At 26.2% G+C, this 23,495-nt stretch overlaps 2 protein-coding genes across 2 annotated transcripts; both read right to left on the bottom strand.

Moving 5' to 3' along the window:
• Positions 1–5: 5 nt before the first annotated feature.
• On the bottom strand, positions 6–10,626 carry LOC122859697. Its single transcript, XM_044163382.1, has 21 exons — positions 10,384–10,626; positions 9,831–10,311; positions 6,971–7,167; positions 6,551–6,907; positions 6,200–6,477; positions 5,885–6,113; positions 5,222–5,428; positions 4,444–4,739; positions 4,270–4,353; positions 4,089–4,204; positions 3,820–4,016; positions 3,392–3,748; positions 3,011–3,303; positions 2,721–2,921; positions 2,057–2,267; positions 1,701–1,990; positions 1,556–1,639; positions 1,379–1,494; positions 741–1,294; positions 359–651; positions 6–292 (listed from the first exon to the last, which is right to left on the bottom strand). The coding sequence occupies exons 1-21, from the start codon at positions 10,588–10,590 to the stop codon at positions 73–75; spliced, it is 5,268 nt and encodes a 1,755-aa protein (XP_044019317.1). The 5' UTR covers positions 10,591–10,626; the 3' UTR covers positions 6–72.
• A 363-nt stretch (positions 10,627–10,989) lies between these two features.
• On the bottom strand, positions 10,990–23,388 carry LOC122859696. Its single transcript, XM_044163381.1, is given in 20 exon segments — positions 10,990–11,348; positions 11,422–11,708; positions 11,781–12,331; positions 12,440–12,555; positions 12,616–12,699; positions 12,774–13,072; positions 13,137–13,388; positions 13,770–13,935; positions 14,020–14,306; positions 19,257–19,475; positions 19,553–19,694; positions 20,864–21,052; positions 21,127–21,413; positions 21,502–22,049; positions 22,195–22,310; positions 22,385–22,468; positions 22,533–22,591; positions 22,593–22,627; positions 22,689–22,902; positions 22,949–23,388. Coding segments are annotated over 20 exon segments (4,341 nt in total). The 5' UTR covers positions 23,144–23,388; the 3' UTR covers positions 10,990–11,137.
• Positions 23,389–23,495: the final 107 nt, after the last annotated feature.

Below are 23,495 nucleotides of genomic sequence, written 5' to 3'. Positions count from 1 at the left end.
AGCACGAATACAATTAGGTACATAAATTAAAATGTAAAAAAATATATATAAATATGCATTATAAATTATAATTTATAATTCATCTTTGATATCTTCAGAGTCTATGTGATCATAGGATTGATTAAAATTCATTTGATACAATGTGTTATCCCAGAATGTCATTCTTTCTTTATTAAGATTTTCTGACATTTTTATATCCATTGAATTTTTAATTTCAAGATACTCTAATTTATCAGTTTGTACTGATAGCCATTTTACTGGATTTTCCTTTGTAACATCAGGTGTTGGATTTCTAAAATTGATTTAAAAATTAATTTTCAATTATAAATATTTTTAATTTATGTTTGAATTTACTAACCCAGTTTTTGCAAAGTTGTACCATAGCTGAGTCATAATATCAATCATATTATTATCTTCTGTGCTTATTGGTAATCCAAATAATTCAAAGAAAAATTTTATATCAATTGGAAATATATACTGAAGTTCATCACCATGACAGACTCCATAATCTTGAAATAAAGTATATATATTTGATACAGAGTACCTTCCTTTGTATGAAAAATAATAAAAATAAACAGGATTAGAAAATTTTTTAAGATGTGTCTTGATAGATCTGGAAGCTGGTACTCCAAACCAACCATCAGTATACATCTGTAATTTAAAAAAAAAAAAAAACAATATATTTAATGCCATTTTAAATTTACCAAATTAATTAATTATTAAAAGTTTTTTGTTTTTACATTTATCAAATCAGATTTAGAATTTTCATTGATAATTTTATTACCAAAATAAAATTCACGAATTTTACTTGTTACTTTGGCTTGTAAATTTTTTGGACAAGTATGTTCATAGAGTAAAATCATTGGTGCAAGTTCAGACCATTTTTCATTTAATTCAGAAATAAAATCTTTTTTATTATTATGAAAATAATGTATAGCTCTTATTGCACCTTCGTGTGCATTAATTCCAGTAAGCCAAGGTACATCATTGATATTTCCATTTTCCAATGACTCATTTGGATCCTCTTTTAAAAATGCACTTGGATGATTTGGCTCAATAACTGGTCTAAATGGAATGACTGGATCAATTGACCATATTGACATTTTTTCTTGCATTTCAATAATATCAATTGCATTTATTTTTCTTAAACAATTAACAAGTTCAATTGAATTGGTTGTTGGACAATTTAACAAGCTACCTAAACGTATAGCTTTTTCTTTGGCTTGACCTGGTTGATGTAAAGCCCATGGACAATGAATAGTTCCACTTTGTGATATTGCACGATGAAAAAGTCCTGTTAAAAATAATAATACAATGTAATTTAATTTGTTTAATTGAATTTTATAAATTAATAGACAAAAAGAAAAATAAAAGAAACCTTTTGACATAGGACTTATCATGTGATAATGAGCACTAGCACCACCAGCACTTTCTCCAAATATTGTAACACTATTTGGATCACCACCAAATGCTGCAATATTTTCATTGACCCATCTAAAGTTATATTTATTATTTATTATTTATTTTATAAATTATTTTTAATTTATATTCAAACCTTAATGCTTGTACTTGATCTTTCAATCCTAAATTACCAGGTAGTATCATATCTTCAGTACTGAGAAAACCCAATGGTCCTAATCTGTAAAATAAAAAAAATAAAAAATTATTTAAATGTTTATTTTTATTTTTACAGTATCAACCTGTAGTTTACAGTGACCAGGACAACATTATGATCAAGAAGATATTTTGGACCATAAAGTTTTGAGTAACCAGAGCCACAGTAAAATCCGCCACCATGGTACCAGACCATCACTGGGTAAAGTTCATTTTCATTTTTATCGATCATCAATTTTGGAGTATACACATTTATATAAAGACAGTCCTCTGATCCACTCATTTTTCCATTATCAAAAATGTCTTTTTGAACACAAATGTCTGCATCTTTTTGAGCAATATATACATCTTTCCATGAATCAGCTGGTTGTGGTAGCTGTAATTAAATATTTATTATAAAGTAATTTTTGTTATTTATGTTAGATGAATGTTGGCATGTTACCTCAAAACGTAAATCACCAATTGGTGGACGTGCATATGGTATACCTTGAAAGGCAAATATTTGTCTTCCATTTCTTGTTGTTATTATTGATCCTTGGAGTGTTCCATTTTTAATCGTTACTCTTGGTGATGCCAACACATGCATACAACAACACAAACATGTGATAGTTAAATATTTTATTACTAACAACATTTCACTTGTTATTTTATTTATTTATCAAGTAGAATTAAAATTAGAAAAATATGTAAATTATTGATGTTCACTCTCTGACATAACCAGCACAACTGTGCTGTAACCTGTTTCGTGTATTATCTTTTTTTCTAACAGTTTCTTTTTATGTAGAAAGTTCCTATTGCCTTGTATATTGTTACTGGAGTTGGCCGCGAATATATTACCTTGATTTCTCAAGCATAACTCTTTCCTTTTTTACAAAATTAAAAACGTTTTTTTTTTTTTTTTAAATAAAAAAACAAACAAATTTATTTATTCAAATTATTTTTAATTATATAGTGAGAAAAACAAATTATAGATTGATTCAAATATTACATAACAAAAAAAAAAAAAAAATTACATTAATTTATTCAAAACATATTTTTTATTTATTTATTTATTTATTTTAATTATTGTTGGCATGTTACATGTCTTTTATAATTAAAAATATTACAATTCATCTTTGGCATCATTTAAAAATGGAACAATATTTGCACGATGAGGAATGCTATTCCAAAATGCAATTCTATCACTTTGAAAATTTTTTAACATTTCGAAACTTGTTGAACTTTTAATATCAAAATATTCAAGTTCTTCACTTTGTACTGGTAGCCATTTAACTGGTATTTTTTCTGTTATTTCTGGTGTAGGATTTCTGTAATATTATTTAAATTACATAATTATAATATTTGTCAGGTGTATTGTTAATTTTTTTTTTTTTAATTTATAAATTATAATAAATACCCAGTTTTTGCAAAGTTATACCACAAATTTGTCATAAAATGAGCAACATTTAAATCTTCAGTGGCTACAGGAAGTTTTATAAGATCAAAAAAAAATCTTATATTAAATGAAAATAAATATTGAAGTTCATCTGCATGACTAACTCCATATTCTCCAAAAATATCATATACATTTGAGACAGAGTATCTTCCTCTGTATGCAAAATGATAAAAATATACTGGACTTGAAAATTTTTTATAATGAGTTTTAACTGATTCACAAGTTCCAACATTAAACCATGCATCGGAATACATCTGTAAATATCACATAAATTTATTTCATCAAACAGTCAAGTCATATCAGTATCACTTATCACTGGTTAATATTTTTCTTATCACTTGCATTTATTAACTCTGTTTTTGTTGATCGAGTAATATCCTCATCGCCAAAATAAAATTTACGAATTTTATTTGTTACTTTGTCTTGAAGATTTTCGGGACAACTATCATCAATTGTCAAAGACACTGGTGCATACTTTGTCCATTTTTCATTGAGCTTAGTTAACGAGTCCCTTTCATCATTGCTAAATAAAGTCATTACTCTGAGTGAACCTTCGTGAGAATTCAATCCAGTTAACCAAGGAACATCATTTATTTGACCTTTTTCAATTAATTCAGTTGGTTCTTTTGTTAAAAAAGCACCTGAATGATCAGGCTCAATTGATAGTTTAAATGTGATCAAAGGATCGATTCCGAGAACCTTGAATGATCAATTAAAAAATAAATATTATAAAAAATAAATATTTAAGTTAAACATGCATGTTTTTTTACCTTAAAATTATCATCAGTTTCAATAATGTTTTTTGCATCAATGTTACGCATGCAATCAACAAACTCCACTGAATTATTAGTTGGACAATTCATCATTTCACCTAAACGTTTAGCATGTTTTTTTGCCGATCCAGGTCTATATAATGTCCATGAAGAATGAATTGTTCCACTTTGTGATATTGCTCGATGAAATAGTCCTTAAAAATATTTATATAATTTATTAATCTAGATGAGATAATTAAAAAATTGAAAAGAAGTTTAAAAAATACCTTTAGAAAGAGGACTTATCATGTGATAATGAGTAGAAACTCCACCAGCACTTTCACCAAATATTGTGACACAATTTGGATCACCACCAAATTTATCAATATTCTCATTGACCCATCTAAAAAAATAATGATTTATTATTAATAATTATTTAATTATTTGTTGATAATCAAAATTTTTTACCTCAATGCTTGGACTTGGTCTTTCATTCCTAAATTACCAGGTAAAATTGTATCTTCGGTACTTAAAAAACCCATTGGTCCAAGTCTATATATCAAATGAAAAATTTGCTTTGTAATGAAAAATAATTGACTGTTTTTTTTTTTTTTTTAATTTAATAATTTAAAATTCTTTTACCTGTAATTGATGGTAACAAGTACAGTATTGTAGTCAAGAAGATAACCAGGTCCATAAATATTTGAATCGCTTGATCCCTGAATAAATGCTCCTCCATGTATCCAAAACATAACTGGATATTTTTCATCAACATCTTGATTTTGTGAATTCGGCAATTTTGGAGTGTAAACATTTAGATAAAGACAATTTTCTGAACCAATAATATCTCTGCTCAATATAAAATCACGTTGAATACATACTTCTGCATCTTTATTTGCGATAAGGACATTTGTCCATGCATTAGCTGGTTGTGGTACCTGATAAATAGTTTAATTTTTATTAAAAAAAAATTTATAAAAAAAATAATTTATATCTTATTTAAAAGTTTTTATTGAGTCAATTGTTTTTACATAATAAATTTCATAATTTTATTTTTTATTATTATATGGCTCAATCAAACAATGTGCATTTAAGTTTAATGCATAAATTTAGTCATTAATAATATGTAATTTTATACAAAAAAAAAAAAAAAAGATAATGCATGAAATCTTTTTCTATCTGTTTTGTTATTTAAAGCACAATCATTAACAAGGTTATCACCACTAATCGTTTCTATTTTTAATACTTGATTTATTTATTCCAACAAACAATTGATGAATTTATTATTTGTAAATAGATCAAATCAAAAGTCAAAACAATTTAATTAATTTATTTATTTAAATTTTTAACTTATATTTAAAAAAACAAAAAAACAAAATGTATTATTATTTATTAGTATTATTACAAAATATTATTGTACCTCAAAACGTAATTTTCCAATTGGTGGAAGTGCATATGGAATACCTTGAAATGAAAATATATTTCTTCCACTGTCGGTTGTAATTTCTGTGCCTTCAATTGTACCATTTTTAATGTTTACAATTGGTGGTGATGATGCTACAGTGAATAAAAAACACAAACCGCTTGCAATAAAAAAAAGAGTCACCGCAAACTTTGTACCCATTATTGATCATTCAACGTGTGACGTAAATTTGATATGTATATTATTGATGGTCGCGTGTTGGCCTCGTCAGCCTAACTGTCTACAGGCGAGCTACTGAATGTTTGGATCTGAGTATTTTTCCTTGAAGCCTATGATTCCCCTTCTATGCGTCCACTAAGTCACACATACATTTGCATACATTTATAAAAAAATAAACGATGTAAACCGAGTGCTGCCGAGACATGGTGATTTCGGCATATATTTAATAGTAGTATTAAATATATGGATTTCGGCTGATGTCGGCTATCTCAAAGTAAACTCGGCAGCACTCGATTTACATCGTTTATTTTTTTATAAATGTGTGTGTGACTTAGTGGACGCATAGAAGGGGAGTCATAAGCTTTAAGAAAAAATACTCAGATCTTATGATATTCATCTGTATCATTCAGTGCGTATACATATATTTAACACTTTTAATACGATATATTCTAATATTGTTATATTTAACAAATATTCTTCTTTGATATTATTTTGATGAGTATTTTCTATATGATCAAGTAAATCTTTCCAGAATAATGTTCTTTCTGGATTTAAATTTTTAGACATTTTTATTGTCTCAGGATTTTTAATAAGTAAATATTCATTATCTGTAGTTCTAATTGGCTTCCACTTGGTTGACAATTTATTTGTAATTGTTGGTGTTGGATTTCTAAAATAAAATTTTTTCATATATGAAAATAAAAGTATTGCTATCATTGTTTTTGATAAGATAAAAATTAAAAAAAATTTATTTACCCAGTCTTAGCGAAATTGTACCAAAGTGTAGTTATTATGTCGACCATTTTTAAATCTTGTTTAGTGTATGTATTTTTAAAATCACCCAATGGAAAAAGATAGAGTAATTCATCACAATGACATACTCCAAAATCGTCTCTGGTTGATCCAAATATTTGTGAAAATGAAAATGAGCCTTTATAATTAAAGTAATAATAAAAAACAGGACTTGAAAGTGATTCAAGATGAGCAATATTTGCTAAATCAGCTCCAGAATTAAACCAGGCGTCTGAATACATCTACAATAAATATTTATAATTTACAAATCATTTTACAATTTAATTTCTTTTGAAAGAATATTATTAAACTTACGTCAATTAAATTCCATTTTGTCGAAATATCAATATCTCTATCGTTAAAATAAAATTCACGAATTTTCTTGACTATGTTAATCTGCTCTTTTTTAGAAACAAGATCGTCAATGAATAATGAGGCTGGTGCAAGCTCTGTCCACTTTTTATTAAATGTTTCAACTAATTTTTGATTATTAATATCATACAATGCAGCTGCTTTGAGTGCACCTTCGTGTGAAGTTAGTCCATTCATCCATGGTACATCTGAAACTTGTCCAGTTTTTAGCAAAGCAATTGGATCATCTTTCATGAATGCACCTGGATGATCAGGCTCAATGATAGGTCTAAATGGAATTGCCGGATCCCAATGAAATATCTGAAATAAAATTCAAGGCAATCTCTTGGCAAGAAGAACATTAAAAAAAAGTAATTTACGTACTTGAAATGCATCTTCTGCATCAACTATTTCTTTTGCATCTTTTTCTCTAAGACAATTGATCATTTCAATTGAATTTTTTGTTGGACATTTCAAATGCTCAGCCAAACGTTTTGCATAATTTGTTGATTTTTTTGATTTTGATAGAGCCCATGGAGCTAATGCATTTCCACTTTGAGATATCGCACGATGAAATAATCCTGAAATAAAATTAAAAAAAAAAAAAACATTACTGATTTACGTAATCAACAAAAAATAATTATTAATTTTATACCTTTTGAAAGAGGACTAATAACATGATGATGAACACTAGCACCACCAGCACTTTCACCAAATATTGTAACACTATTTGGATCTCCACTAAATTGTACAATATTTTCTTGAACCCATTTTAATGCAAGTACTTGATCTTTTAATCCCATGTTTCCAGGTATCACCATGTCTTGTGTACTCAAAAATCCCAAGGATCCAAGTCTGTAATTCATCGTGACCAACACTGTGTCATGATCAAGAAGAAATTCGGGACTATATAAATCGCTGTTACCAGATCCAGCCAAGAATCCACCACCATGGATCCATACCATAACAGGTAATAATATTTTATCATCATTAATTGGTAATCGTGGTGTATAAACATTTAAATAAAGACAATCTTCAACTCCAACCACATCTTTTTGATTTGTAAATTTATCTTTTTGTGTACAGATTGGTGCATCATTTTTTGCTGAACGTACTCCTTCCCAAGATGCTGCTGGTTGAGCTGTCTGGTAAGTAATTACAATTTTTTATCATAAAATTTAAAAAAACATTTAATATAAATAAACTTACTTGAAATCGTAATTGTCCAATTGGTGCAAGTGCATAAGGTATACTTCGAAAAGCATAAAATTCCCTTTCGTATCTTGATTTCAATGATAATCCTTCAAGTGTGCCATTTGCAATATTAACAAGTATCGAACCTTTTGCAATAATGATACAAAGTGAAATTAAAAAAATAAAATGAATCTTCTGATGTAGTGTCCACATCATCTGGCTGTTTCAATGAATGACAACTGACTAAAGAAATATAGAAATACGTGTTATTATTAAATATGATTAACAGGAAATAATTCATAAAAAAAATTAACGTAACATGCAAGCATAAACTGGTTATGAGATCAGTGACATTGCATTTATTCATGATTATATATTTTTTCAAGTGCAGTCTTGAAGTATATACTTGTTTTGTTGACATATAAAAAGCTATTATAAAATATTATAATAGTTCTAACATTTTCCTTTAAAGAAAAAAAATAATAATAATTCAAATAGTTTTTTTTTTTTTTCATTACGATTTTTTAATTTGTTTTTTTTTTTACATTAATATAATGATAAGTTATTCAGCTGAGTTGTCTGAACACTGATAAAAAAAATTGACAAGAGATATCCATTGTATAAATTTGAATTTATATAAAAATAATATTTTTTTTTTATTCTATAACTCGTCTTTCTTAGAAATTTTTTCATTGAAATTTTCTGATTGATTAATAAGAGATCTTAAAAATTCTATTCTCTTTTTATTGAGATTACTTGACATCTTGATATTTTGTGGGTTTTCAATGAAAAGATATTCATGAGCATCTGTTGTTACTGGTTTCCATTCAACTGGCATATCTTTTATTGTAGGATTTCTATTGTTGAAACAAAAAAAAATTATTATTATTTGCATATTATATCACTAGATATTTTAAAAGCCGTCAAGTAAACGTGTTGACTCACCCAGTTTTTGCAAAATTATACCAAGCAGTTGTTAAAAAGTCAATGATTTTATGATCATTCTCAGTTAATACATTTTTTGGAAATAATATTTCTCCAATTGGAAAAAGATATAGTAAATCATCAGCATGACAGACGCCATATGTTCCCTCAGGGTCACCAAATATAGTTGAAAATGAGGTGGCACCTTTGTAAGCAAATTCGTAATAATAGATAGGACTAGAATTAAATTCTAGATGATATTTAATAGCCTCGTCAATTCCATATGCCATATATATGTCAGTATACATCTATGACAAAAAATAATTTTAAAATAAGAAATTAAAATAGCTAAATTATTCATATGTTAGTATTTTTATCAAAATAAATTAAATTACATCAATCAAAGCCCATTTACTCGATTCATCAATTGTTTTATCACCAAAATAAAATTGACGAATTTTTTCAACAACTCCTGCTGGAATACTGTCTGAAAAAACTTGATCGAGTAACAAATTAGTTGGTCCAAGTTCAAGCCAATTGTCATTTAGCTGTTTGACATAACTACGTTCTCCAAAACCATGAAGTAATGCTGCAACTCTTATTGCTCCTTCATGAGTTGTTATACCTGTCATCCAAGGAACATCTGAAATATTTCCACTCTTAACAATATTCAAAGGCAAATCATTGATAAATGCCTCAGAATGATTTGGTTCATCTACAATTCTAAATGGAATTATTGGATCATAGCCAAAAATCTAAAAATAAATAAAAATAGTTATTTTATAATTTTATAAAAATAAAATTCATCACAAATAAATTTTTTTATATTTAAAAAATAATAAAAACCTGAAATATTTTTTCTGCTTCAATTATTTCAGCAGCATCTATTTTTCGAAGACATGCTATTATTTGTGTTGAATCATTTGTATGACATCCAAAGTGTTGAGCTAAAAGTTGAGAGTGTTGTTTTACGGTATTTCGATTACCAAAAGCCCAGGGTGAAAGAGTTACTCCACTTTGTGAAATTACTCGATGGAAAAGTCCTATTGAAAAAAATGAAAAGATGATTTATACATTTAAAAAATTATTCTTTTTATTTTGTAATTATAATATTTGATTAATTGACCTTTAGACAGTGGACTTAACATGTGATAATGAACACTAGCACCACCAGCACTTTCACCAAATATTGTAACACTATTTGGATCACCACCAAATGCTGCAATATTTTCTTGAACCCATTTCAATGCAAGAACTTGATCTTTCATTCCTATATTACCAGGTGAAACCATGTCACCAGTACTTAAAAATCCAATTGCTCCAAGTCTGTAATTTAACGTAACCAGAACAATATTGTGATCAAGAAGATATTTAGGACCAAATGCAAATCCTTGACCTGAAATAAATGCACCTCCATGAATCCATACCATAACAGGTAAATTTTTATCATCAGAATTTTTTAATTCAGGAGTGTACACATTCAAGTATAGACAATCTTCTTGTCCATCAACAATTTTTTGATTTGTAAATACATCTTTTTGTGTACACTTTGGAGGCACATTTATTGATTTACGTATTCCAGTCCAAGAAACAGCTGGTTGTGGTGGCTAAAAAATACAAAAATTAAAATATGATTTAAAATTATATAAATAATTTTTGTATATCTCAGATTATCTTACCTCAAATCGTAATTTACCAAGTGGAGGAATTGCATATGGTATACCTTGAAAAGAATAAAATTCTCTTCCATATCTTGATTGCATTGTTGTTCCCTCGAGCAATCCATTTTTTATTTCTACAATTGGTGATGATTTGACACAAATACTTAATCCACAAATAACGAGCAATGATATCAAAGCTGATGGACTCATGATTATCGCCATCATTGCCGCGAGCTAGCTTGTTGTCGACTGTTATTTTATATCAAATTTATATTTTATATCAAAATAAAAAAAAAACAAGTATCTTGAACGTTGGACCAAACAGTTTTTTATCTGTTTTTTTTTTCAAGTTTTATGATTGTATCTTGATGAGGAACAAATAAAAATATATTTATACACGTTTTATATTTTTAAAACATCAATCCAAATTTTATTATTTAATAAATAATTAATTTTTTTTTCTTTGTTTAATATATAACAAATAAAAATAAATAAAATATTTTGTTTTTCATAAAATATATTTTGATAATATAACATATTGTTATTTGAAAATTTATTTTTATAAAACTAATATTAATATATGTAAAATAAATTTAAAATTAATTATATTTTGTTGTTGTGTAAATACTAGAACCATAATATCATGAAATTTGTTTTTAAAAATATATTTTTCAACTTTTAAACAAACATGTTTATCTTTTTTCTGCTACAAAATTCGTAAATTTATTTTTCGTTTTTTTAATTATATAATTACATTGTCACGTTAATTTATTTACAACTCATCTTTTATTTTAAAATTTCTATTTGATTCAAATGTCCATCTAAGTTGTGGAAATGATTGCCAAAATTTTATTCTCTCCGGGTAAAGATTTTTTGACATTACAAGTTCATTTGGTTTTTCAATTAATAAATATTCAAGTTCTTCACTCTCTACTGGTGTCCATTTAATTGGAATTTTTTTCGTTATCTCTGGAGTAGGATTTCTGTAAATTTTATTTTAAAATTAAATAACACTTTTCTAATTCAAATATCATTATTTACACTCTAATTATTTACCCAGTATTTGCAAAATTAAACCAAAGTTCAGTTAAAATATCAATCATTTTATTGTCCTCCATTGAGAGACTAATATCATCGAAAAAACGTTCACCAAGTGGAAATAAATATTGCAATTCATCACCATGAATAACACCATAATCACTTGTTGATTTACCAAGACGTTTTCCCATTGTTGCTGTTCCATTATAAGCAAAATGATAATAATATACTGGACTATTTTTTTTTCTAAAATGATCTCTAGCACTCATCTCAACATAGGCAAATCCAACTCCATCACTCAACGCCTAAATATTAAAAGAATAAATATTTTTGCATAAAAATAAAATACTATTCAAATAGAGTTTATATTCACCAACCGTAATAACATCAAATTTTGTTGATTCATTAATTTTTTTGTCATCCAAATAAAATTGACGTATTTTTTTACTCATTTCTTCTTGATATTCTTTTGGACAAATATGTGCATATAAAAAAACATGTGGTGCCAATTTAATCCAGTTGTCATTTAATAATTTTAAAAAATCATTATTTTTTCCCTCATTTACAGCAATTGGATAACCTCCTTCATGTGAATTAACTCCCATTAACCATGGAATATCATTCCAATTTTCATTATCTATAAATTCAACTGGTTCTTTTGTTAAAAAAGCACCTGGATGATCAGCCTCAATGACTGGCTTGAAAGGTGACAATGAAAAATAATCATCATTTTCAAATTTTTTATCTGTCAATACAATATCAGCTGAATTTTTTTGTCTCAGACATTTCAATAGTATTGTTGAATTATCAGTTGGACAATTGAGAAATTCACCAAGTTTTTTTGCATATTTTTTTGATAATCCTGGTGCATTATATACCCAGGGACATCTAGCTGTTCCACTTTGCCCGATAACACGATGAAATAAGCCTAAAATATTATTTACAAAAAAAAAATTAAAATTATCTTTTCTTATCATTTAATTTATTATGATTATATAAAAATATTTACTTTATTTATAAATTGTTGAAATAATACCTTTTGAAAGACCACTCATCATGTGTAAATTTGCACTAGCAGCACCAGCACTTTGTCCAAACAGTGTAACACGATTTGGATCACCTCCAAATGCACCAATATTTTCATTGACCCATCTAAATCAATAATATTATTTTTGATATTTACAATAATACAATTATAAAAATTCTATTTACCTTATTGCTTGAGCTTGATCTTTCAAGCCTTGATTACCTGGTATTATCATGTCCTCTGTGCTAAGAAATCCTAGGGCTCCAAGTCTAAAAAAATATTATTTTCATTATAAATAAAATAATAGATAATAACACAATGTAGTATTAATTTAAAATGTTACCTGTAGTTAACACAGACAAGTACTACATCATGATCAAGCAGAAATTTCGGTCCATAAAATAATGAATGACCTGTTCCAGTGTCAAATCCTCCTCCATGTAACCAAATCATTACTGGTAAACTTGTTTCTTTATTTTCATGATTTAATGATGGTAGCTTTGGAGTGTATACATTCAAGTAAAGACAATCTTCATCTCCAAATATTTCTTCATGATTATTTAAATTATATTTTTGCGTACAAGAGCTTCCATCATATCTTGCTGATCTTACTCCACTCCAACCAGCAGCTGGACGTGGTGGCTATAATTTTTTAAATTTATTTTACTTTTAAAATTTTATTTTTTCATTGTCAATGATGTCTTACCTCGAAACGTAAATCCCCAATTGGTGATAGAGCATAAGGTATACCTCTGTATGCAAAAAAACTACGACCATGTCTTGATTTCATTACTGTACCTACTAATGATCCATTTTTAACATCAACAATTGGAGACGTTGCACTAAACAAATAGTCAAACAGTACTAAACTTATTAATTTTAATGCATTCATGATTAAAAAATTTATATAAACATTCAGTATAACATTCACTGTCTCTCTGATGTTGACAGCAAGAAGCTGAATATATATTCTTGTATACAGGTATTTATTTTTTTTTTTTTTAATGATTGATTGAAAAAATAAATAAATACTAAATACAACTGTAAAAGTGTCTGCTAAATAATATCAATTTTAATTAATCGTTTGTTTTTAATTTTTATTGATAATTATTTATTTTAATTTTATTTTAATTTATAAAAATATTAGTATTCTTTTTTATATTAATAACAATTTTAATTTTAATAAATTTTTATAATATTATTAGTATAAAACTTAAATTTATATATAATTATGAACATTGCTTGGTATTTTTTTAACATTCATAAAATGAATTTATCTAACTTGATAAAATATTTATAATTCATCTTTAATAATTGGTTGTCCATTTGATATGGTAACTGCAGCACGATGTGGCAAACTTTCCCAAAATTTCATTCTTTCATGAAGAAGATTTTTCAGCATTGTTATATTTTTTGAATTTTCAATATGAAGATATTCAAGTTCTTGAGTACGTACTGGTTTCCATTTCAATGGTACTTTTGGTGTGAATTTTGGTGTTGGATTTCTAAAAGAAGAAAAAATAAAAAAAACAATGTTTTTCAATGGCATTTAAATTTTTTTTTATTTTTAAAAATATAAATTAACTTACCCAGAGTTGGCAAAATTATACCACAAGCTTGTCATAACATCAATGACTTTGTGATCCTCTTTACTGAGTGGAGTGTCCTGGAACAATTGTTCACCAACTGGGAATAAATATTGAAGTTCATCTGCATGTGATACACCATAATCACCCTCTGGAGCACCAAATATTTTTGAAAATGATGCTACACCTCTGTAGGCAAAATAATAATAATACACAGGACTTGAAAGTGTCTCAAGATGATCTCTTACAGCCATGTCTCCACCAACATTGAACCACGCATCTGAATACATCTGCAATTTAAAATAATAATAATTAAAAAACTTGCTATTTTTTTTATTTCTAAACAATAATTAACAAAATGGGAAATTAAATAATATTCTTACATCAATGACTGCAAATTTATTTGATTCATCAACAGGCTTGTCATTTAAATAAAATTTTCTAATTTTTTTAACAGTATCAACATGTAATTCTTGTGGGCATGTATCTTCAAACAACAAAGTTGTTGGTCCAAGCTCAATAATTTTTTTTATTATATATATATATTTTGTTTTTATTTTTTTGTCTGAATGTCGGTTTCTTCCTGGAGGAAGAGTACATCTGTGTACAACGTTTATATATGTGTTTAAACTCGTTGCACAAACGAGCGTGGGTGAATTCGCATTTGGTAAAGTTACTTGCCATCTTATTTCTCGTTTCAAAGTATTTCAACTCTATGTACACATACATATACATACGCCATGTATATATGTTTAAAAAGCCCGCATATAACGTCTCGTTTTTGCTAGCTAAAATCTACTATATTTTCTTGTAATTTTTTTTTTTTTTTTTCGCTGGTTTAACACTGAAGACACAACGATTCTATTATTAGAAAAAAGTTATTTTAACAAACACGCAAGTCAATTTCTGAATTATATTTTTTTATTCTTCATATATATATCTGTTTTTTTTTTTAAATAAACTTTTATTCATTTTACTTTTATTTTTTTTTGTCTCTATGTACAGTGCTTTTCAAACACCTAAAACTTTAAAACGATTGAGGTAAAAAGAAAGAAAAAATATTATGACACAAAACTTTCAACTTGTATATACATCCAAACTCTTTGAGAAAATTTTTATTTACAAATGAAAATAAAAATAAATCAACTTGAAAAAGATATTAGTATTAAAAATAGTATATAAAATTTCTTTTAATCATTTGACGTATAGTAGTGTTTGTCTATGTGTGATAAATAAAATGAAAAAAAAAAAAAAAAATTATAATAATAAAGAGGTAAAAAAAATATTAAAATTTTTTCACGATGTCTGGCTTTTTTTTTTTGACTTGCGTCACATTTTAGAAATAAAAAAATTTAATTGATGTAAATATATATAAATAAAATTATTCGCATATTACGAAAAAATAAAAAAAGCTTTTATCATTTATTTTTGTGTGACAAAATATGTAAATTTGGATTTTTTTTAAACGTAAAAATATAAAATATAGATCAAGTTGGATGCATGACATGAAGGAGTAGTTGGAGACAAACTCAGCCGTTATACATGTATAAATTATATTGATAAAATGTGTGTTTATATTTAAAGTTGGTGAGACAAGATAGTATTTTCTAAACGTGGTGGTCGTGATAATTCGATAGGTGAATGTAACATCATGACAGCCAAGACACGAAAGTCACGACTATTATAACCCGCCTTCCCCCCCACATGAGTAAATATTTGATTGTATTAATGTGACAAAAGTTGGCGTGAGAAATTATTTAAAATATGTCACCCTAATTAAAAGCTTTAATCGATTTAATAGACATGTAGTTTGCAAATTACAATTTAAATTAAAACAAACAAAAAAAAAACACATGATTTTCATTAGATCATTGTTGCTCAACTCAAATGTCTTTTGTAAACATAATATAAAAAATATAAATAGTTTTTTTTTGTTTAATACAATGTTAATGCTTTCATATTTTTTAGATCAATGACAAAAAATAAATATAACCGAAGTAGAATTATTGCTAACGGAATATTTTTTTTTTGTCGTGATCATAAAGGATGAAATTAAAAAAAGAAAATAAATTTTTAAAAATACCACAGTAATTTAAATACGAAGTGGTAAGACATGAGAAAAAAAAAAAAAAGATTTATATAGACTCCAAAATGAAAAAAAAAAAAAAAAGAAGTTATCCAGTACGATGAACTTGTCGAGGATTTTTCAAACGATATTCATGGATTTTTCCTCGACCATCAATTATTATTTTAATCCAAAAATATTTATACATTTATTTATGTTAAAAAGCGACGAATAAAAATAGATTCAAATGTAAATAAAGGTTCATCATGATACAGCTGAATTAAGAAAAAAAAAAGACTGTTATTATTATCAATTTTTCATCACTTGATATCATCAAATGGCATTGATTAGAAAGCAAGAGTATTTATTATGATTTTATTTATTTTTATTTTTTTAAAAAATGTACCGTTACTCAGTCGTTTACCTTCTTTTTTTTTTTCATAATATATTTTTTTCATTATACAAATGGCATGCATATATTTTAAAACGTTCAACTTACCACGTTGAAGATTTTATCCTTCAAAATCTCTTGACACTTCCTTTGGAAAGTAAAACCCTCTCGTCCACACTTGTCACTCGGTTTAAATAAAAAAAAAAATAAACAAAACGCGAGTGAGAAAAAATGAGCGAAAAAAAAAAAAATAATAAATAAATAAATGACAAACAGCAACACTGATAATAATTGGATATAATTATAAAAGTTGGAGCACTGTTTTAAACTTAATTGTTTTTGGAGCAGAGTCTATGAACCCCGTATCACTTTTGACTTGTTTTTTTTTATTATCATATAAATGCCAGTTATGTTGACATTATCAGTAAAACTTCAAGGATAAGATTATTGAACAGAGAAGATGATGAGACATTACATTATGAGAATGGCCCGAGCGGCAACACACTGACTCTGTCGGTGGCTGAACGTGACTGAATCCGTTTTCGACGAATCCGCGCGCATGTCTTGATACTTTTCATCACGACGCCCCCTTGTGAAACATTGTCGAATGATTTTAATACAACCACATATATATATTTTATTATTATATTTGTTTAATGTAAATACACACAACACACTATTATTACAATCACTAATTACACAGTCGTCGTTAAAAAAATTAATTAGCCTGTAGAGTTGGGCCAAAGATGATCTTGTTTTGAGTGTTTGATGAAATTAATTTGTTATATAATTAAAATTCAAATTAATTCAAATTTATAGATGATACATTAAATAGTAATTGATAACAAATTATTTTTTATTTTTTTGGGAAAGATAAACTTGGGGAATTATTTGCAAATTTGATTGAAAAAAAAAAAATTTTTTTGAAATAAAAATAAATTTGTTTTTTTTTTTTTTTTTAATTTAGGAAAAGTGATCGAGAAAAATGTAAATAAAATGGAATTTGAATTTGTCAAAAAAATGGCGCGCTTATTGACCGAAGATGCGGCATCGAACCGATTTAGCTGCTGTCTGTTAGAAAAAGATTGCGACAAAAATAATGCAGCTCCCTTCTCGACCACCATTATTTTTGTAGAAATAAAAATAATAATAATAATAATAAAATAAAAAAATTTGGAGTATACAAATATTTACGAAAATATTGAAATTAAATTATCAAATATAATTAAATATTTGATAATAAAATTAAATTATCAAATTAAATTATCAAATTAAATTATTAAATATAATAATAATATATTGATAAATAATTATTCGTTTTTAAAAAACAACAAAATTAAATAAAATAAAATAAAATTAGTCGATGATTGTGGAGTAAAAACTGGCACACAAAAAAAAAAAAATAAATAAAAAATTAATTGACGAGACTCCTTTATCCCGATTTATCCATATTTTTTCGCACCATCAATAAAAAAATTAATTAAATCATACAAATTTTAAGAAGTTAAAAAAAAAAAAAATTTACTCAACAATCGAAGGGACATTTTGTGAAAAAATATGCAACTCCAACAATATCGCAATATTAAACACGAAAACAATTAAATAATTAATTAAATAACGTTAAAAATTTGATTGAATAAATTATTAAAGATAAAGTGTATTATATAAGAAAAACTGTACCAGAAAAAAACAGCAAAAGACAGGAGCACAAAAAAACAATCACACTACATATTATTCAAGTTCACACCGCACACGACCACCGACAATGTTTCACTGAGAAAAAAAACAAAAAACAAAAGACGGTAGACCACCCAAAAAAAAACATCCTGTGGCTCTTGATATTCACACCCCTGTACCCTTCCCCGCAAATGTATAACAAGCCAACCACAGTCATCCATGTTCATTTGTTTTTTCAAGATGGATTACTCTTGATTTGCATTGTGCGTCTTACAACAATTATTATTATTATCTGGTAAATTATTAAAACAATATTATATTATTATTAAAATTTTATTGTTTAAAAAAAATTATTTAATAATATTTAAACAATTTATATATTTATTTAGATGGATATTTATTGACTGCTGATCTCAAATCTGGTGTCCAAATATATTTCAAGGTCAAGCCCAAAAAAAAGGCAAGTTTTATTTTTCTTTTTTTAATTTTTATTTAATAATAATTGATTAATTTTTTTTTGTGTATTATTTTGTTATTAATTAATCGTCTTGTTGGCGTTGATATTTTTGACGTTTTTTATTTTCTTCATGTATTTTTAATTTTTTAATTTTTCGCATATTGTCAATGTATTCTGTTGTTGGTGTTGACATGCCCATTAATGCAACTGAGTAATTTCCAATACCCGGATTATTAAATACAATTTCATGATTAATTTTCCAATGTCCATAATTAATTTCTGATAATATGTTGAAACCAATTGTTTGTGATAATTTTTGAGTGTCATTTGAAGTGAAAATTCCAACAACAGCTGGTATATCATTGACAATTGCCATTTCGATGCAAGCCTCCAGGAGGTCAGTGTATACATCTCGAGTTTGTAACTTGGATGAACACAAATAATATAAAGACGAAGAATTTTTGATACATTCAATTGTTGATAGACATTTGATTTTTTCATTAGTGCATTTTTTAAATTCATCAATTTGGCAAGAACATCACCTTGTAAAATCTGGTGTTAAAAAAAAAATTAATTTTATTCATTTATTTATTTTTTATTAGTTAATCTATTCAAGTAATTTATTTTATTTAAATTAAATTTTTTTTTACCTGAAATCTCATTCTTGAAAATACATGGTTTTTTTCTTCTTCACTATTGATTTTTAAAATTGCAGCACCAACGACTCTATCACTTTTTTTGCTGATTGCAACAATGCTATTATTTTCTCTCATCCAACTACAAATTTCATCAAGATATTCTTGGGTTGAAATTGGATCATCAAGAAGTTTTGCTGATAGACACATTGGATCATCAGAAAAAAAATGATGCTGCAAAAAAATAATTAAACGTTGACAGTTTTAATTTATAACTTTTTATTTTTTCATCTCAATTTGTAAGTATTTACTTTTATTAAATGTAAAACTTGTTGATAATGTTGTTCTTTTAGATCAATAATTTTGCATGATTCTGAACAGCTCCATTGTAAAGGAGCTGTTATTTTTTCTTGCATTTTCATTATCATTTCTTCTCTTTCTATTTCTGATATTCTATTTTTTTTAAACGCCATATTGTTTTTTTTTGCTTTCAATTATTATTTTAGAAAAAAAATACATCATCTTGATAATTCAATTTAATAATATTAATTTTTTTGTTTTGTTTTATTACAGGGACAAGCTCATTATGAAGAAGTAGAGCTGATTGTCAAGATGTTGATCTCAAGTATATTTACTGGAGGAAAAATTATTTACAGCTATCTTGACAAATCTTCAATAAGTTTTCTCATTATTTATGTAAGTATTATTTTATAATTTAAATTTTTTATTCAACTTTACTTTACCTGCATCAACTGTTTCATTGGTCCAATTAATTATTGTTTTTTTAATTTGATAAAGCATCGATACAATGAGCTTCACCTTCTCATCAACATTGACTATATAATCAATTTTTTTTTTCTGTTTGAAATAAAGCTAAGATTTTGCAAATTTTATTATATAATTTTGAAAAAAATAATCATCTTAGTTTATTTAAATGATGTAAAGAAGGTTAATTATCATTAATTGAAATAATTAAGTTGACAGTTATAAGAAAAACACAAAATTCATTTGTTAAAATAAAAAAATAACCTACACAAGTTATATTTAATAAAAATAATATTTTTCTAGGAATGTCGTCATCAGTTTTGTGACAAAAACTTTCCAATTGACCGAGTGGAATAATGACAAACAGCTTCTGGCAAATTGGATCAAAGAACTTCACATGTAAGTAATTTTTATTTTTTATTTTTCATTCTATCTTATCGAGCTGCATATACAAATACATTCTCAAGAAATAAATTTATCACAATGACATTATAAATAGATAATCGAAATATTGTTATCTTTTGAATGAAAATATTTGATTCACAGTATCTCATTTGAATCAAATTTTAAAAAAAAAATCTAATCTAAATTGTATTTAGCTTTTTTTTTTTAAATTGTCTTTTGAAATAATTTATCAAGGCTTATTTAATTGAAATTAATTGAAGCAAATCTTGATTGTTTTTTATTTATATTTATTATAATTATCGTGACTTGAATCAATTTATTTTGTTGAACAACATTGCCAACTATAATTGGAATGAAAAAAAAAAACCAACGTCATTTTTTAAAAAATTGATTTCTATTTTAAGTTACAATTTTTCTTGTTTTACAATTAATTAATGGAGAAAAAAAATTACAATTCATCTTTGACTCTATCATTTAATTTTCTAAATGGTAAATTTTCCAAAAATTTCATTCGTTTTTTATTAAAATTTTTTGACATAAACATATTTTCTGGATTTTTTATTAAAAAAAATTCCAAATCTTCAGTTCTCACTGGTTTCCATTTATTTGGTAATTGTTTCGTTACAACAGGAGTTGGATTGCTGAAAAATATTAATTAAAATTACACAAATTATATATTAAATCATTTATATTATATAATTTATTTTTTTCATACCCATGTTTGGCAAAATTGCACCAAATGTTTGTAAGTACATCAATCATTTGTTGGTCTTCCTCACTTTGTTTAATATCTGGACTAAAACTTAGTTTACTCAACGGAAAAAGATACATTAAATCATCAGTATGTGAAACACCATAATTTTCTTTACTGCCATATGTCTCGATCAATGATGTTTTTCCTCTGTATGAAAATTCATAATAAAATACTGAGCTTCCAAAATGTTTAAGATGATACTTCACAGACAGATGGGTACCAAAATTCTCCCAAAAATCTGAGTACATCTAAATCAAAAAATAAAATAAATATATTTTAATTCTTTATAAATATTGAAATTATTTTTAACTTATTAAAAAATTAATTTTAACATACATCAATTAAATCAGACTTTGATGAATCATCAATAATTTTATTTTTCAAATAAAATTTACGAATTTTTTTAGCCATTTCATTGTGATATTTTTCATCATGTGTCTGTTGATACATTAGAGTAGTTGGTGCTAGTTCTTGCCACTTGTCATTTAGTGATTTAATTAAATCATCAGAATTATAAAGAAAAAATACTGGAGGAGCCCCTTCGTGTGATGTAATTCCTGTCATCCATGGTGTATCCCTGACTTGACCATTTTTTATCAATTCAACCGGGTCTTCAGTTAAAAATGCACCTGGATGTTTTGGTTCTATGACAACTCTAAATGGCATTATTGGATCTATACTAAATATTTTAAATATTGAATCAGTATCCATTATATCACTTGCATTTTTATTTTTAAGACATGCAATTAAATTCTCTGAATTTGATATTGGACAGTTGAGATATTTTCCAAGTTTATTTGCATTTTCAATTGCAGTTTTTTCATTATTAAATGCCCATGAAGATAAAGCTGTTCCACTTTGTGAAATTCCACGATGAAATAAATCTAAATTGTAAATTTTACGTATATGGATAAGATAAAATTGTTGTCTATTTTTTTTTTTTCTCTATTATGTAATATCATTAAAATAATAATTGACTTGTTGCGTGATAAAATTTAATTACGTAAAATAAATTGAATACAATTTTACCTTTTGCAAGAGGACTCATCATGTGATAATGAATACTTGCTCCTCCTGCACTTTCACCAAATAGTGTTACACTATTTGGATCACCACCAAAAGCATCAATATTTTCTTTGACCCATCTTAAAATATTATTAAAATGACACATGATTATTGTATAATTTTTTTTTTTTTTTTTTTTTGACATAACGTTTACCTTATTGACTGGACTTGATCTTTCATTCCATAGTTACCCGGTGATACTATATCTTGGGTACTTAAAAAACCCAATGGACCAAGTCTGTAATATTTAAATACACGTTAAAAAAGTATGTTGTTATTTTTTTTTTTTTAAATAATTTTACCTGTAGTTTATTGTAACTAGAACAATATCGTGATCGAGAAAATAAATTGGGCTGTGTTTAATCTGAATGACCAGATCCTTCTAACCATCCACCTCCTTTATTTATTAACAATAAAATATCAGTAATAAATTAATAAAAATTTTAAATAATACTTGCCATGAATCCAAATCATTACTGGATATTTTTTTGATATATTTTCTGTATTGAGAGTTGGTAATTCGGGTGTGTATACATTAAGATATAGACAGTCCTCTGAACCAATTATTTTATCAAGCAAATTATTCTTTTGATAACTATTGACTTGAATGCACATATCTGCATCTTTTTTTGCTGATCGTGTACCTTTCCATGATGTAGCAGGTTTTGGAGACTGTTAAATATTTACAAATTTATTGTTTTTATTTTTTCAAACGAACCTTGAATCGCAATTCACCAATTGGTGGAAGAGCATATGGTATTCCTCTAAAAGAATAAAAATTTCTTCCATTTTTAGATTTCATTATTGAGCCCTCGAGAGTTCCATTTTTTATTTTTACAATTGGTGAAGCATTAATTAAAATACTACATGCCCAAATTGTAACGATTAATAATTTAAATATTACACTTGACATTGATAACTAATTTACAACAGTTTAAACGAAACGATTGACATGAAAAATTTGATGCTTCAACTGCACTCAACTCAGCAATACTGTTTAAAAGTTGATAAACACTTTTTAACTTGGGTGCTATTTCATTATTATCAATATCAGTCAACGACCTTATTGTATTTTTTTTACTTGCATATCTACAAACTTATTATCGTTAAACTCGTTTTAAAATTTTTTATCAAGCCTTAATTATAATAGATATGTATTTTAAAAATTTATAAATTCTCAAGAGTTTAAAAAAAAAAAAAAATATCAATAAAAAACATATTTATATAGACTAATGATGACTTCTACATTTTTTTTTCTACGCTAA

This window comes from Aphidius gifuensis, linkage group LG6 (genome assembly GCF_014905175.1).
Source record: "Aphidius gifuensis isolate YNYX2018 linkage group LG6, ASM1490517v1, whole genome shotgun sequence".
In the NCBI taxonomy this organism is placed as follows: domain Eukaryota; kingdom Metazoa; phylum Arthropoda; class Insecta; order Hymenoptera; family Braconidae; genus Aphidius; species Aphidius gifuensis.
The sequence above is the reverse complement of the archived record's forward strand: the minus strand, read 5'-3'. Positions and strand labels throughout refer to the sequence as shown.

Excerpts from the sequence above, each read along its gene's own strand:
- LOC122859697 (XM_044163382.1), bottom strand. The coding sequence starts at position 10,590 with ATGATGGCGATAATCATGAGTCCATCAGCTTTGATATCATTGCTCGTT. Across the intron at positions 6,114-6,199 it reads TACAATTTCGCTAAGACTGG|AAATCCAACACCAACAATTA; the intron begins GTAAATAAATTT and ends ATTTTATTTTAG. Across the intron at positions 5,429-5,884 it reads TAACAATATTAGAATATATC|ATAATGGGTACAAAGTTTGC; the intron begins GTATTAAAAGTG and ends GTTGAATGATCA.